This window comes from Dendronephthya gigantea, unplaced genomic scaffold (genome assembly GCF_004324835.1).
Source record: "Dendronephthya gigantea isolate DGI-Jeju-01 unplaced genomic scaffold, DenGig_1.0 000550F, whole genome shotgun sequence".
In the NCBI taxonomy this organism is placed as follows: domain Eukaryota; kingdom Metazoa; phylum Cnidaria; class Anthozoa; order Malacalcyonacea; family Nephtheidae; genus Dendronephthya; species Dendronephthya gigantea.
Genome location: NW_021163560.1, coordinates 1 through 17,500, shown reverse-complemented (window position 1 = coordinate 17,500; position 17,500 = coordinate 1). Strand labels below are relative to the sequence as shown.

At 36.6% G+C, this 17,500-nt stretch overlaps 1 protein-coding gene across 1 annotated transcript; it reads right to left on the bottom strand.

Annotated features, from left to right (window-relative positions):
* Positions 1-1,660: 1,660 nt before the first annotated feature.
* On the bottom strand, positions 1,661-3,703 carry LOC114543776. Its single transcript, XM_028562629.1, has one exon. It carries the CDS (start codon positions 3,701-3,703, stop codon positions 1,661-1,663), a length of 2,043 nt encoding a protein of 680 aa, XP_028418430.1.
* Between the last annotated feature and the right edge of the window lie 13,797 nt (positions 3,704-17,500).

The following is a 17,500-nucleotide window of genomic DNA, read 5'->3' as shown; positions in this document are numbered from 1 at the left end:
ATTTGCTCAGCCTGCCACCCACACGTAACAGACCGTGTTCATCGATATATGGATCTAGTCGAAACAAGGAGCTGGTCTTCTTGATCTTCAAATTTTCACTTCTTTTCTTTGCTCTATTATCGGTGTGATTCTCTGCCAATACTTCTTTCAAGGCAACGATCTCGTTGAGGAAAGCATCCTTTTGGGTAAGTTTCAGGATTACAGCTTCGGCCTTCTCTATTTCATCGACTGTAATGGGCTTAGGTTTGGATTCCAGACTTTTCTTGATATTACCTTTGGACTCTGGAATTAGTCGTTTGCATTTTGGCTTCATCAAGCGTAGGATCCACGCGACGATTTTTCTCACAGAATGCCACTGAGAAAAATATTCTAAACGCTTTAATATGTCCTTCTGACCGACTATCGTGGATTGTACAATTTTAATCTCTTCATCACAGTGGGAAATTTCTTTGATGGTTTCGGGGAATTTAGGCCACTCAATTTCCGGTTTCCATAAGAATTCCGGTCCTCTTATCCAGCGCTGTTGTTCAAGAAAGGTGTTGATTTTCATGCCACGCGAAGCTTCATCAGCCGGGTTGTCTTTACTGTCGACATACCTCCATTAGCTTGGATCACTTCTATCTCTTATAGCTTGAACTCGGTTGGCTACGAACGTATGGAAACGGGCTTGGTCGTTATAGATGTACTTTATAACGGTTGTGTTGTCCGTCCAATAGGTTTCTTTATCCGATAATCCCAATTCAATTTTAAGGAGGGTTCCAACTTTTGCAGATAACAGGGCGGCAGTAAGCTCCAAACGTGGTATGGTTATAGCTTTTAGAGGGGTAAGACGAGCCTTGCCCATCAAAAAGGCACAGTGGATATCTCCTTTATCGTTAACTTGCCTTAGATACGAAACTTGGCCTAAACCCATCAGACTAGCGTCGGAGAAGCTGTGAATCTGTTTAATCACTGGAGTTCCAAAATTCGAAGGCTTGAGGCACCGGGCCAAAACAAACTGTTCCAACGCGGGCAATTCAGTTCTCCATTTTTCCCATCGAGCACGGTATTCTTGTGGGAGATCGTCGTCCCAAGTGAGTTTTTCTCGACAAAGGTCCTGGAGGATTCTTTTGCCGGACAGGAGGATCGGGGCAGCCATTCCAATTGGATCATAGATCGAACTAATGGTAGCTAAGATGCCTCGACGAGTCAGCGGTTTGTCCTTCAGGATGATCTTAAATCCTAATTCATCTGATTCCACGAACCATTGTACACCAAGAGCTCGTTCTATTGGCAAACGGTCACAATTTAGATCCAGGCACTTAAGCTCTTTAGATCGTTCCTCTTCAGGTATTGCTTCCAGAACGCAATGTTTGTTACTCGTAAATTTAGTCAGACGAAAGCCTCCACGGGTGCACATCCGAGTCACGCCGTTAATTGTGTCGGTTGCCAACTCTTCGCTTTTTTCCGATCTTAAACAATCGTCCACGTAGAAGTTCTTCCTGAGGACATTTGCAACTTCAGCGCTTTCTTTTTCTTCGAAATCATCTGCTGTCTTCCTGAGCGCGTAATTTGAACAGCTCGGTGAGGAGATTGCCCCAAACAAGTGTACGTTCATTTGATATTCTTGCAGATCTTGTGACAGGTCACCATTTGGCCACCAAAGAAAACGGAGAAAGCTTCAATGTTCTTCCTGGACACGAACCTGATGAAACATACTCTCAATATCAGCCATAAATGCTGCTTCGTCTTCTCGAAATCTCATGAGGACGCCGAGTAAAGAATTTGTCAGATCCGGGCCTTGCATTAACTGATCATTCAGCGATGTTCCTTGGAAGCGAGCGCTGCAGTCAAACACCACACAAATTTTATCAGGCTTTTTTGCGTGGTACACTCCATGATGGGGTAGATACCAAATCTTTCCTGGTTTTCCTTCTGGACAGTCATCGGATACTTTACGAGCATACCCCTTTCCAAGGATATCGTTCATGAACTTAACATAATCTCGATGAAAGTTACTGTTCTTAGATAGCTTTTTTTCTAACCAGTAGGCTCTAACGATGGCTTGTTGTTTATTCATTGGCATATGAACATCATCATTCCTGAAGGGCAGTGGCATCACATAATGTCCATCCACATACTTCGTCTCACGATCCATCTTCTCCATGAACCTTTTATCTTCCTGAGAATACTGATCCTTTTGGGAGTGTCGCTCATTAAAATCTAGCTCGAACATTTTATTTAATGCTTCGGGCGTCACCAACTCTTTGACGGATTCTTCAACCATGAAATGGTGCTCTGACGGCTTGTTTGATCCAACCTCTTGGACGATTATTCTGTGACAGTCTACTGAGTGGTCATCATTAGACATGTAGAGTGGTCCAACTATGGTCCAACCAGCGAAGGTCAGCATCACGAAGGGACCTCCGTTACTACTAGCGACGAAATCTCTCGGTTCAATAGCCTTGGGACAGTTCGTTCCTATAAGAAGACCAATCCTAACATCTGCCAAATACGGGGGAACCTGCTCCGATACACGTTCCAGATGTTTCCATTTACTGTATAATTCTGGACGTGGTATTTCATTCTTGGTTCCAGGAATTTCGTCTCTGGTAAAGACTTTCGGGAGGGTGATAGTATTTGCACCATTCAAATCAGATACTACTAGACCGGTTACTACCTTGGTATCGTGCATTCTTGGTCCATTCATAGTTCGAATCATTACTCTTGTGTTCGTTCCGTTCCCATCAAGTCGTTTGAGCGCCTCTTCTGTGATGAAGGTACCCGTGCTGCAAGAATCAAGCATGGCATAGGTGATTATTTCTTTGTTGTTACTCTTTAGCCGAACAGGAACGATAGGCATAGATTCAACCGAAAATTCTATCTTGCTCGCATCACAGGCAACTTCATCAGCGACGGCAAATGCACAGTTCTTCGCAGAATCAGCAGGATTGTCCTCATCAGGGTTTCCTTTTGGGGTGGTGTCCTCATTCTTCTTGGTTTCCTCAGTTGTTTTACTCTTCGGTCGAAAGTTTTCATCGTGCAGCCCCGTAGGATGCCAACCTGAACAAGTCTTGCAGATTCGTCTCTGGATACATCCTCTTGATCTGTGTCCGGGTCTATAACAGGCAAAACATAGTCCTCTTTTAGCAATTAGGGTTCTTCTTTCAGATAGTGGTTTCTTTAAATAAACTTTACACTCGTCTAGATCGTGCGAGGCATTACAAAGAATGCACGGACGACCTGATTTTTCATTCATCACGGTTGTGTTGCTTGTTAACTTAAAGGGCAGGATTTTCTTGGCTTTACCCTTATCATCTTGACCAATTTTATCGAGCGCTTGCCGGGAAAAGACGGGATCAGTTGCTATCTTTGCTTCTGCTTTAACGAAAGTGGCGACGTGTTTGAACATAGGGATCTTATCATTTTCTCTTATCTTAGTCACTTCTCTACGCCATCGTCCTTGTAAATAGAAGGGCAATTTTCTCACTAAACACTGCAGGTTTTGTGGATGGTCCAAAATACTGAGATAAGATAACGATTCCATTGCGCTCAGGCATTGTGTCAGGAACGTTGCAAATCTCTCCAGGGCGTTGTCATCTCCAGACCTTAGAATGGGCCAATCGGTCATTCTCTTCAAATATGCATTTGAAACTTTGTATGGATCACCATACTTCTCTTTCAGCAACCTCTTAGATTCAGCGTAGCCCGCATTAGCTTCCATATGGTGACATCCCTTAATCAACTCCTTCGGCTCTCCTTCCAAATATTGTTCCAAATATTGCATACGAATACGAATATCGCTTGATCGAATGTTTCTTTCGATTCGCATCTCGAATCTACATATAAATAGGTGATATTCCGTCGGATCGCCTTTAAAACTCGACCAGGAAAGTGAAGGTAAGGTGCTTTGTTGGTGCTGTTCAGATAGCATCTCCGTCAAATGATTCTGCCTTTCGAATAGCTGCAGCAGGGGGTCATTGCCGGAACCCGACCTTCCCAAATTTCTATAGTCACTTAATGGTGGTCTCATCTCACGGTTAATAGGTTGTTGTGTCATTTCATATTTAGAATTGGGAACGAGTCCTTCAAATGCCAGACATGGCGATGAAGTGGAGTCTCCGCTACTTAGGAGTGAGAATGGTTGTAGTCTCACTGGAACGCGATTGGCTCTTTTCGAGTGGAACGCCGAAATAGGAGTTTGTTGAAAAACTTTCTCCGATGAGGGCATTTCAGTTGGTCCGATCTTTGCTGTCTGATGCGGAAAGTTCTCTTTACGCAGCGGTCGCTCTTCAAGATCTTCATACATTCACATCAGTTGCAACTTCAGGTTTAACTTCATTGTTAACCTTCGTGAAGGCTTGTTCTCTGGCTTGAGCGACTGCAAGCTCTTCTTGCAAGCGTAATTTCTCAGACTCGTTTTCAAGAGCTTGTCTTTTCTCCAACAGCGCTGCTTTGACCTTTAAATCGGCGACTTTTGCCATCTCTCTAGCTCTGTCAGACGTACTTGAATGTCTTGAAGCAGTCGATCAACGAGATTCCGTTGATGATTTGGGAGTGCTTGACTTCGAGGCGTTTGATTTCATTTCAAGTCGTTCTTCTATTTTGTACTTGCCACCGCAATCCAATCTCTTACTTTTCCTCTGAAGGTCGTCAGTGTTCTCATATAGTCATCATACCAATCAATCAACGAAGCGTGCTCTTGCCCTGACAATAAATCTCTCCAAGCTTTAAAGGCTCCATGGAATTCTACCAAAATTTTGCTGTACACTTCGAAATTATTTTGAACCTTGTGTACGTCGTCATAATCATTCATACAACCTTCGATTACCTCGATTACTTTCGATATTTGCTTTTGTATAGATCGGCATTGTTCCGTCTTTAATTCAATTTGATATGCTCAGCCTTTGTCTGTCAGTTTCCTATGCTGTCTTCTCACTGGACCTCTGATAACTTCGTTCACGAGCAGTGTTAGCTCAGGATCTAATTCCATATCACTTAGCCTGACTAATAAATCATCTGACTTTGTTGCCATCTTTTGGTATAACGTTTTTTGTACTAATGTCGATGCAAATCTACGTTTACTTGCTTGACACCGGCAGGGATCATATAAACAACACTTCGTACGCGTTAATACAAAATCGCTCGATCGTTATTCGTTTATTAAACGGTTATAATGTATTACGGTACAAAAAACGTTGTGGCTTTTAGCACAACATGTCTTGTTCTTGTAAACTGTTCCGACTTCGATAAGAGCTTTGTCGATACTGAGATGTTCTTGCTCAAAACTAACTTATAGCGGTCTAATAATAATTAATTCTAATATATTACACATGTTATGAGCACGTACAAAAGAAGTCAAAGTCCACACGTGAAATAACTATCCTAAATTTAAATATTTACATAAAAACAATTTAAGGTTTATTTTTTGGCACTAACAATATATATCTATATATATCTATATATCTATATATCTATATATCTATATATCTATATATCTATATATCTATATATCTATATATCTATATATCTATATATCTATATATCTATATATCTATATATCTATATATCTATATATCTATATATCTATATATCTATATATCTATATATCTATATATCTATATATCTATATATCTATATATATATCTATATATCTATATATCTATATATCTATATATATATCTATATATATATATATCTATATATATCTATATATCTATATATATCTATATATCTATATATATATCTATATATATATCTATATATATCTATATATATCTATATATATCTATATATATCTATATATATCTATATATATCTATATATATCTATATATATCTATATATATCTATATATATCTATATATATATATCTATATATATTTATATATATCTATATATATATATATATATATATATATATATATATATATATATATATATATCTATATATATATATCTATATATATCTATATATATCTATATATATCTATATACAGCCGCTGTCATTAATGTTGTCCAAATCAAGTATATCAATATACCTGTCATGTGACTTATTGGTATGCACCAACTCGAGTGTGCTTGCTATGTAAATGTATGAAGCACCCGCATAGCAGATACATTAACATAGCAAGCACACTCGAGTTGGTGCATACCAATAAGTCACATGACAGGTATATTGATATACCTGGTTTGGACAACATTAATGACAGCGGCTGTATATCTATATATATCTATATATATCTATATATATCTATATATATCTATATATATATATATATATATATCTATATATATCTATATATATCTATATATATCTATATATATCTATATATATCTATATATCTATATATCTATATATCTATATATCTATATATCTATATATCTATGTATCTATATATCTATATATCTATATATCTATATATCTATATATCTATATATATCTTTATATATCTTTATATATCTTTATATATCTATATATCAATATATCTATATATTTATATTTAATGACATTTCCTTATATTCCGTTCTCAATTGTGATTGATTTGGCGTTTTTGTGTCGCTAACTTGTCTCCTTCATGCACCAAAGCCTTGACGCGATCGTATATACTATATGGTTGGGCGTGTTCGCACTATGAAGCAAACCACAAAGGTGGCAATGAGCAAATATCGAGGCAATTTTAAGGACCAGTATGATATAAGCTTTTGTTTGTTTTGGTTATTGGGAAAGTGATAAATGGAACTTTATGGACAGATTATGTTTAGGAACTACACGCATTTCTTCCCTTGCATAAAAGAAATTTCAATAGAAACAGTAAGTTCCGAATGGATTAAGAAACGTTTTCAATGAGAACATATAGATCATTTTATGTAAAGGAACTGCAAAAACTCGTTCCTTATTTTTAGGAACTGTATATTAGGAACTATTTGTTCCCCTATATACTAAGGAACCATGAATGGGAACGTTTTATAGTTTGCTTTTAAGTAAAGGAACGACCGCAAACATTCGATCATAAATTTAGGAACTCTATGATTGGAACAAATGCATGCATTGTTCCCTTGCACTAAAGAACGTTTGAATATTCTACATTGAACGACCGGACAAGAATACATGCATGCGTTCAATTTTAGGCATTTACTATAATTCGCATTAACTGCACGCGGGGATCTGTCATTACAAAATTCAATAAGGGGAACCCCCTGTTCCTATAATGACCTTGCAGGCAAAATGTTTGGGACCAGCCGTTTCGGTTGAAAGAAAACAATAATTATAAACATGTAGCTTAATCACTATACAGCAGTATATTTCACTTATCATAACATGAATTCGATTTTTAAAGTAATTTTAGCCTTATTGCTCTCATTCTTAATGTACTTGGTATTCTGCATTCTTGAAATTTGTACAAAGGACAATTCAGAATGCAAGTCCATCGCATGCCAAACTTTTCCACTCCTTTTCTCAGATAATTATCTTCCTCTTGGGTAAACCGAATTGCTCCCTCGTGTCTGTACTTGTTTTCTCTTTCGCACGATTTGGCAATGCACTCACGGGTTTGGCAAGGAATCATTGTTTTTAATATCTGTCTCCATACCTTCGACCCCATGATCAGCAACGTTGGACTCGGTTTGTGTCAGTTGCTCCACGCACTTGTCCATAACTTTTCCATTTGGACCGCGCAACTTTTCCATGCAGGATCGTCCCTTTAAAGCGACATCACGAGATCGCAGCTTCTGATAATGAACTCTTGCTACATTTGAGCTGTGTTTCTGGTCCTCCGAGACAAATCGTTGTTCTTGTACATCTAAACTGCTCGTGCTTTCTGTTTCGATAATTTGCCTATATCTCGTCGGATTGATGTACTTTCCTATAGCTTGGAAAACTAGCAGGCCGAGCGGTTCAGTAAGCTTTTGAAATTGCGCACCGTTTCGATTTAACAGCAAGTAATCGCATTGTGGATTAAGCAATGGCCTGATAAATTGAACGTAGTCATCTACGATTGCCAAGCTCATCTTGTCGAAGTATAAGGAATTGAAACCATACTTTTGCGCTGTTTTGAAAACGGTCTGATCGACCATTCCATCATTGATTTTTGCATTTTCAAACATATTTATCGTCAAATGTTGATAGGTCATCGGTCGGCAACCTTTAACTTTTACGAACATGAAAACTGCAACAAACCGTGTGGCGAAAGTTAAGTCGGTTGGTGTGAGAAATGATTTCTTCTTGCATGCTTCCAGGATTTGTTTGTAACGCTCTACCTGAAAGGGAATTACCGTCTGAAGTTCAGCAAGCGTTGCCCAACTTCTTGCTTCCAGGGTTTCGATGTCTAAGTCTTTCGTCCAGTGAGAACGCATCTGTTTTGTCAAACATTGTCTTGCTCGCTTTATATATACTTCTGTAACGGAAAAGTTTTGAAGGACAGGTCCCGCAGGTGAATGAAATCAACGAAAATCTAAGAGGTCTGCTATACTGTTCACGTAGCCAAGGCGACCAGATTGTCCCATTTGCCAAGAACTTTCTAAATGATTGAGAAAGTCGGTTAAATATCTGGATGAACATAAAAAGTAATCGACAAGTTCGACCGTAGACAACACCGATTGTTCATCCTCGCCTGATTGTTCGCAACAGTACTTTACGAATTTAAATGCTCTGATCACCGACATTTCGGCTTGCTTCGGCTGTTTTCCCCCGCCGTGCTTTGAAGCCAGACACAAAATGACCGTCCTGGCTTGGAATCTGTGGCACAACATGGCAGTGTTGCCTTGCTTGGCGTCAAAGACGGCTGCCTTAGATCAGATGGTATTTCATGGCTTCCTCCAACAATAGGCTTCTTCTCAAAGTACGTGTACCATGGATGCTTTACTTTTACATGCTTTCGGCAGCCTCTTTGACTAGAAAAGGCTTTATTATCACAATTTGGAATTGGGCAATGAAAGAATCCTTCTTTATCTTTTCCAAATGAAGTCTTCGGGGTTTTCGAAAAGCCCCTGGAACACGTTCCACTCAATGCTTGTCTGCTGATGTGCCATAGCACCGACAGAAGGAAAACAGCTGGGCACATATAATTAAGCTCCTTATTATGTATACGCACCACAGACAATAACTGTTAATGAAATTACTTATGATAAAACGTATACATGTCTGTCCTGATTGCATGTATGATAAATAGAGTTAAGTATTTAAGTATAGGCTCCCTAAATTAATAGTGCAAGTTATATACCATTTCTACATGTTGCATGAAAACTTTGTTGAATATCATGAAATAGAACATGAAATTATTTCTATAGAAGACGGTTCAACTGTTATACAATGAATACAGCCCGGCTAAATTGAATATATAGAAGCCAGGCTAACTTTGATAGAGGCTGGGCTAATTATAATAGAGGCCGGGCTAAATTCAATAGAAGCCGGGCTAACTTCAATACAGGCCGGGCTAAATTCAATAGATGCCAGGCTAAACTCTATAGAGACCGGGCTAAATTCAATAGAAGCCAAGCCATCTTCAATACAGGCCGTGCTAACTTCAGTACTATAATTATTCGAATAAACACCTCCCTTGAGTAAACGCCACATCTTAAGCGCTGGAAATTCAATAAACGCCGTGGCGTAACATAGCTACATAGTTTGATGATAAATAAATGTAATAATTTTTTTTATACTTAGTATATACTTAGAAACTTATTTTCACTTTTACTCAGAAATTTTTTTCATACTTACTATATTTCAACAAAGGGATACTGTTCTATGCCAAATTCTATTCCTTTTTTTGTAATATTCTTTTTTGACATACATAGTTTGATGGTAAATTAATGTAATAATTTTTTTATACTTAGCGGTATATACTTGAAGAGTAAATTTGTTCAATTGTACGTGTGCAAGAGAATAACTTCACTTAATTGGAAAATGATGCATCTTGAAATATGAAAAAGATTCTTTAGCATTATATTGATTTTAGCCTGGCTTCTATTGAATTTAGCCCGGCTTCTATTGAAGTTAGCCTGGCCTCTATTGAAGTTAGCCCGGTCTCTATTCAAGTTAGCCCTGCTTCAATAGAATTTAGACCATAAGTCGAGTAAATGCCAGGCTAAATTCAATGGAAGATGGGCTAACTTCAATGTCTGCATGGCTAACTTTAATATAGCATAAGCCCGGCTAAATTCTATAGAAGCCAGGCTAAAATTCAATACAGACCGAGCTAAATTCTATAGAGGCCGGGCTAACTTCACTAGAATGCTAGAAAGAATCGTTTCATTATTTCAAGATGCATCGATCGTTTTGCACTTTAGTTGAGTTAGATTCTCCTCGCACATGCACGTACAGTTTATATCAATTTTGCACTTGTTTCTCTAGTAGCATTATAGCATCGTGATTAAATGTAAAAAGAATATTACAGAAACGAAGTTAGAATCGGCATAGCCGGTTAGCACGTTCTGTTTGTTTGAAATCAGATTACTTTTATTTGCGTTAGCTCAAATTAGATTCTATTGAAGTTAGCCTGGCTTCTATTGAAGTTATAGCCCGGCTTCTATTGAAGTTTAGCCTGGCTTCTATTGAAGTTAGCCCCATCTCTATTCAAGTTAGCCCTGCTTCAATAGAATTTAGACCATAAGTGGAGTAAAAGCCGGGCTAAATTCAACGAAAGACAGGCTAACTTCAATGGATGCATGTCTGCATGGCTAACTTTAATATAGCATAAGCCCGGCTAAATTCTATAGAAGCCAGGCTAAAATTCAATACAGACCGGGCTAAATTCTATAGAGGCCGGGCTAAATTCTATAGAAGCCAGGCTAAATTCAATACAGACCGGGCTAAATTTTATAGAGGCCGGGCTAACTTCAATAGAATGCATGTTAGCTCGGATTCTATTGAAATTAGCCCGGCGTCTATTGAAGTTAGCCTGGCCTGATTGAAGTTAGCCCCGTCTCTATTCAAGTTAGCCCTGCTTCAATAGAATTTAGACCATAAGTGGAGTAAAAGCCGGGCTAAATTCAACGGAAGAGGGGCTAACCTCAATGGATGCATGTCTGCATGGCTAACTTTAATATAGCATAAGTCCGGCTAATTCTATAGAAGCCAGGCTAAAATTCAATACAGACCGGGCTAAATTCTATAGCAACCAGGCTAACTTCAATAGAATCCTAGAAAGAGTCATTTCCATCTTTCAAGATGCATCATTTTCCAAATAAGCGAAGTTATTCTCTTGCAAACGTTTTTAACAAATTTTGCCACTGGTTTCTAAGTAGCATTAGCATCATGATTGAATAAAAAAGAATATTACATAAAAAGCTGGGAACAGAATCTGGCAAGGAAAAGCTCCGTCTGCATGTTGAAAGTAGCCTACTTTTATTCAAGTTAGCTCGAATTCTAATGAAGTTAGCCCGGCCTGCATTGAAGTTCGCCCGGGTTCTATTTAAGTTTGTCCGACCTCTAATCAAGTTAGTCTGTTGAAGTTAGTCTGGCTTCTATAGAATTTAGCTCGGCTTTTACATGACTTAGCCGCGGCTTCTATTTCAATTAGCCTTGCTTTTATCAAATTTGAATAGTTCTGATGCCTGTCTCTATCCTATTTTATTTCAGATTGCTTTTTTCCGGGGTTTTCTAATATATTTAAAATTGGAAATTAAATATAAGCCAGGCTAAAAATAATACAAGGGTAAATTCAATAGAAGCTGGGCTATAACTTCAATGGATGTCGGCCTAACTTTAATATAAACCCGGCTAAGTTCAATAGTCTCCCCGGCTAACTTCATGCAATATATATAGAATGCTAGAAAAAAAAGTTTCCTTATTTCAAGATGTATATCATTTTAATTTAATTTATACGTGAAGTTATTCTCTTTTTAATAATACAGATAATCTAAGGAGGAATATGATATTCTTGTAGCCTTAAATAACATCTTGCACACGAACTGGTTTACACAAACTTCGGCAAGTGCATGGTGCTAGGTAGCATAAGCGTATAAAGGTTAAATGTTGAATGTTGAAAGGAACATCAAGTAGAATGGAATATATTCTGGCATATCGGTTTCTATTGAACTTTTAACACAGTTTCTATGGAGGTTAGCCCGGTCTCTATTGAATTTAGCCCGGCTTTTTACCGGCTTTTTACCGGCTTCTATTGATATTACACGCGAGATTCTATTTCCCTTTCACCTTTTTAAGGGTTACTATTGCCTAAGTAAGTAAGGTAATATTAATCATGGTTAAATAATCATATCAATAGTTCACAACAAATTTACGTTCATTACGTTTTCACCCAAAAGTTTTATTATGCAAAGTTACTGGCGACGTCCACAGCATTTTACAATCAGACCACTGCGCGCCCTTGATGGATTTTCTTTCTTTTCTGCCTCTTCAGCGAGATGATGAGATTTTTCGGCAGCTTGGTCTTTTATAACTGCCAGTCTTTGTTTCGTCTGTACAATTGGCAGCCGTCATACATGATACGACAACCTAGGAGCTTGCGAGCGCTGAATATGTAATAGTCCACGTCCACAAACTTTAACACGAACTTCTCCACATCGAGTACCTCGCGAAGGCAATCAGTGATCAGCATCCACGCATCAATGTACGGATCTGGTTTCGTGTAAAAATCCTTTTCCTTTCTCCTGGCCGCATCGCGTCGTGCTTCGAATGAGTGTTGGTATTTGAGGCAAGTGCTCTGTTGGAAACCTAATGGGAAAAAGTTGCGGGACGTAAGGAAGGAAAAGGTGCAAAAATTACATTTTGTTTTAGAAATGCACAGGATGATCTCTAACCAACCTCCACTTGATGTGCTCGTACACTTTGGCCAGGTATACTTGATCATTCTGCACCCATCCATTATCTGGTACATCTATGCAACCGTTGCTTTCTACTTCTTCCACTTCTCCTTCTTTTAATTCTTTCTTTCTTTCCTCCTCTTCTCCTTCTTCTCCTTCTTCACCTGCTTCTTCACCTGTTTCTTCATCATCATCATCATCACCATCATCATCACCATCATCATCACCATCATCATCATCGCCATCATCATCACCATCATCACCATCATCATCCATCATCGCCATCATCACCATCATCACCATCATCACCATCATCATCATCACCATCATCATCATCACCATCATCATCATCACCATCATCATCACCATCATCACCATCATCACCATCCATCATCATCCATCATCATCACCATCCATCATCATCATCATCATCATCATCATCATCATCATCATCATCATCATCATCATCATCATCATCCATCATCATCATCATCATCCATCATCATCCATCATCATCATCATCATCCATCATCATCATCATCATCATCATCATTCATCATCATCATCTCATCATCATCCTCATCATTCTTCTTCTTTTACTTGTACTTGTACTTCTTCTCTTCTTCTTCCTCTTCTTCTACACCCTGTTTCTCTTCTTCATCATCCTCTTCATCAGACTGCTCCTTCGTCGCAACATTTTCTTTTAAACGGGATCTCTTGCCATATTTGTTTGATTTCCTCTCAACAAATGTAAAATCTGCTCCTGACGACGCGGATGAGGTCAGCGGCAAACTTCGGCGTAGGCGTCTAGCATTTTCGAGTCGGCGGTGTTCCTCTTCTCTGACAAGGAACGATGGACAGCGCAGGAGGGCACAGGCGGAGCAAGTGATTCTGCATCGTTCATTTCTTGTAGGTCCTCCTCGGTTATGTTGTTCACAACTGTCGAGTCGAATAGGGATATAAGCGGAAGAGAAATATTGCTTATGAAAGTATTCAAACTATAATGTAGTCATTAGACAGAAATCATGGGATGTTGAACTACACGAGAGCAATCGCATGTGTTAATCAATTTTACTTGGGTTTAATTCATATATTTACAAATATATATTCTAAATTTCCATTTCAAAGTCCGTGTAAACTATATATACTCCCCTTTTTTCATATTTGCTTTAATCTTCCAACACTTTGATCCGATGAATATATATGAATGCATATTTTCTTATGCGGTCTATTTCGCTATTCAAATGGTTATGTTTAAATATCTTACCAAGCGATGTCGTCATAATTTATGACGGACCCTTGAACGTCGGTATTTTCGTACCACCTCTCGTTCTCTGGCACGTGATGGATATTGTCGTTGATCTCGTTTGCCATCCAAACCACACAGTCCATCGTGTGATTGTGTATCCATTTGTTGACGCCTGGCGTTAGTTGGGGCAAACATTTCGTTTCAAAGACAACGATTCGACGCTGGACATTCGCATTTTCATCTCCGAAGTTTGGGACTGCATTATAAAATGGACTGTTGTTTCAAGCACATCTTGGCTGATTGAATTTGACGGGTGTGACAAACCATCTCCCCTGTAAAAGCGTCTTCGCAAGGTCGGACTCCATCGTTTGCTTCGACCAGTCATCGATAATGACAAGTTCCGTCGAATCGTTTATCATCGACGTGGAGAATCGGTTTTCTTTCGTAATGGAAGCGATACGTCCCAATGACACAATTCTGTGCAGGACACATGCCCATGATGTTTCCCCGAATCACTAGGTTCACACGCTACCAAATTTCGTACTTTTTGCGGCATTCATCGACCGGCAAGGCATTGGTAAAACTTGTTCAGGAATTCTATTCTCAATTTCAACTCCGGAAACGAATTGACAATAGCAGTAGGTTGTGGTGGCGTTGTACGGTCGTACGGAATTAACGCGCGAGGTGAGATCTTTCCAAAAGGCAAGTCAGGCACACCGTCCGTAAAGCTCTGCGACGATATGCGAAAGAAATGGCTCCCGCTCACTTCAATGTAATCAGCGTGGAATTCAATCTGGGCGATGATTTCGCAAGCGGGGTGAGATAATAGTTGTATGATTCTGCCCATGTGTTTCAGGATTCTTTCTCTCAACACATTGTTGCCAAGTAATTTGTTCATGCACGTTTCCACTTGCATCATCTTGACAAATGTGAGCATTGCGCTGTCTGGTTTGCAATAAACAAAACCACGATGTAGCGCGTGATCGCAACATTCCATTACCAGTCCATGTAACCCAATGTGGACGTGATGTCGCTTGGCGCAGTTACCAGGCCTTGTTGTCTAACATTTCTCGGTACTATTGCAAATCACAATGCAATCCGTCTGCAGTCAGGGAGGCATGTGCCTCGGCTAGCGGTGCACCGAACGAAGCCTGTTGAAAACGACATGGCGACACACAGAGTTTGGGGTAGGCTGATGGTCGTTCGTTGCGGTCTCCCTCCTCTACATTTCCACATGCGACACAACAATAACCATTGGACATTTCCACTAGGTCCTTCGTAGGTTTGTGGGTCGCAATCTTTTACACTTGGGCAACTTTTGTTGTTCTGCACGAGCGTTATGCATGAAATGAAAAACTGTATGCCGTCGACGGCAGCAGTTTATCGTCTAACTGAAGCCTTTTGGAGCAAATTTGTTTTCCGGCCAACTGAATTCTCATCTCCTACTCTCCAATGGCACAACAAGCAAGGGCCTTTGTTTCATCACGAACTTGTAGTTGACATCGAACACAATCAGCGCGATTATGCTTACATGGTTAGTTGTGGTTCACATTTGAAGAATATTGATGCCCCTTAATTTGCACAGTACTTACCCACTTCAAAAGGTGGACACGTAGCAAGTTTTGCAGCCGTTTATTATCCAGCTGCTTCCTAGGAATTCTTGCAACATCACGTGGAGTAAGTCTTATTATTAAAGGCTCAGGACGTTTTTCACTGATCTGTATTTACTGTATAGCCAAAGGCAAAGACGACTTGCTTTGTATTGACTGTAGAATATATTGAAAAGGTTGCATCATTTGCATATATGATATATATATGTGTGTTATATATTTATATATATATTATATATCTATATATATATCTATATATTTTATTATATATCTATTATATATATTATATATATATATATTATTAATTATCTATATCATATATATCTATATATATATCTTATTATATCTATATATATATATCTATTATATATATCTATATTATTTATTATATATATATATCTATATATTATATTATCTTATATATATATCTATATATATATATCTATATATATTCTATATATATATTATCATATTCTATATATATATCTATATCTATCTATATCTATCTATCTATATCTCTATATCTATCTATATCTATCTATCTATATCTATCTATATCTATTATATATATCTTATTATATTATATTATTATATATATATTATATATATTATATATATTTATATATATTATATCTATATATCTATATATCTATATATATATATATTATATATCTATATATATATATCTATATTTATTATATCTATTATATATATATTATTTATATATTATTATATATCTATATATATCTATATCTACATATCTACATATCTACATATCTATATATCTATATATTCTTATATATCTATATATCTATTATTATATATATATATATCTTATATATATATCTATATATATATCTATATATATATTATATATATATATCTATATATATATCTATATATATATCTATATATATCTATATCTATTATATATATATTATATATTATATATATATTATATATATATATATATTATATATCTATATATATATCTATATATATCTATTTATATATATATATTATATTCTATAATATATATATTTCTATATATATATATTATTATATATTATATTCTATATTATCTATATATATATCTATATTATATATATATATATATATATCTATATTATATTATATATCTATATATCTATTATATCTATATATATATATATATATCTAATATATATATTCTATCTATTATATATATATTATATATATATATTATATCTATTATCTATATATTATATATATTATATATTATATCTATATATATATATATATATATAATTATCTATATATGTATCTATATATTATATATTATATATATATATATATCTATATCTATATCTATATTTTATATATTATATTTATATTTATATATATATATATATATATATATATTATATATATTATATATATATATATATATATATTATATATATAGATATATATATATATATATATAGATATTATATATATATAGATAAAGCACAAAAATTAGTCAAAAATGGCTATTAAATAAGAAAAGATGTTCGTTTTCAACGTTTTTTTTTATATGACTTATTGAGCATTATTCCCTGGCATATTCTGTGAAAACTCAACACGCTGTTGTAGCGATCGTTAAACAGGCATATTAAGAAAAGAACAAGCAGAATTATGCGAAATTGTTTGTTAAATTAGCAGGCTACCGAATGAATTTTTACCCCCTATGCGACATGAAACATTTGGAACCAACTCCAAACCAAAATAGTTTTTGTTTAATGCTTTCCAACATGTCATTACACAGAAAATAAAAAACCTAATCCATCTGTCAAATGTCTCTAGTTAAATTTCATTGAAACAGACTGAATACGTGCCATAAAATACTAGAATTTGTTAACTCACTTTAATATGCCATTTTT

Bases quoted from the DNA above. Each gene is read 5' to 3' on its own strand.
- LOC114543776 (XM_028562629.1), bottom strand. From the start codon at position 3,703: ATGGAAGCTAATGCGGGCTACGCTGAATCTAAGAGGTTGCTGAAAGAG.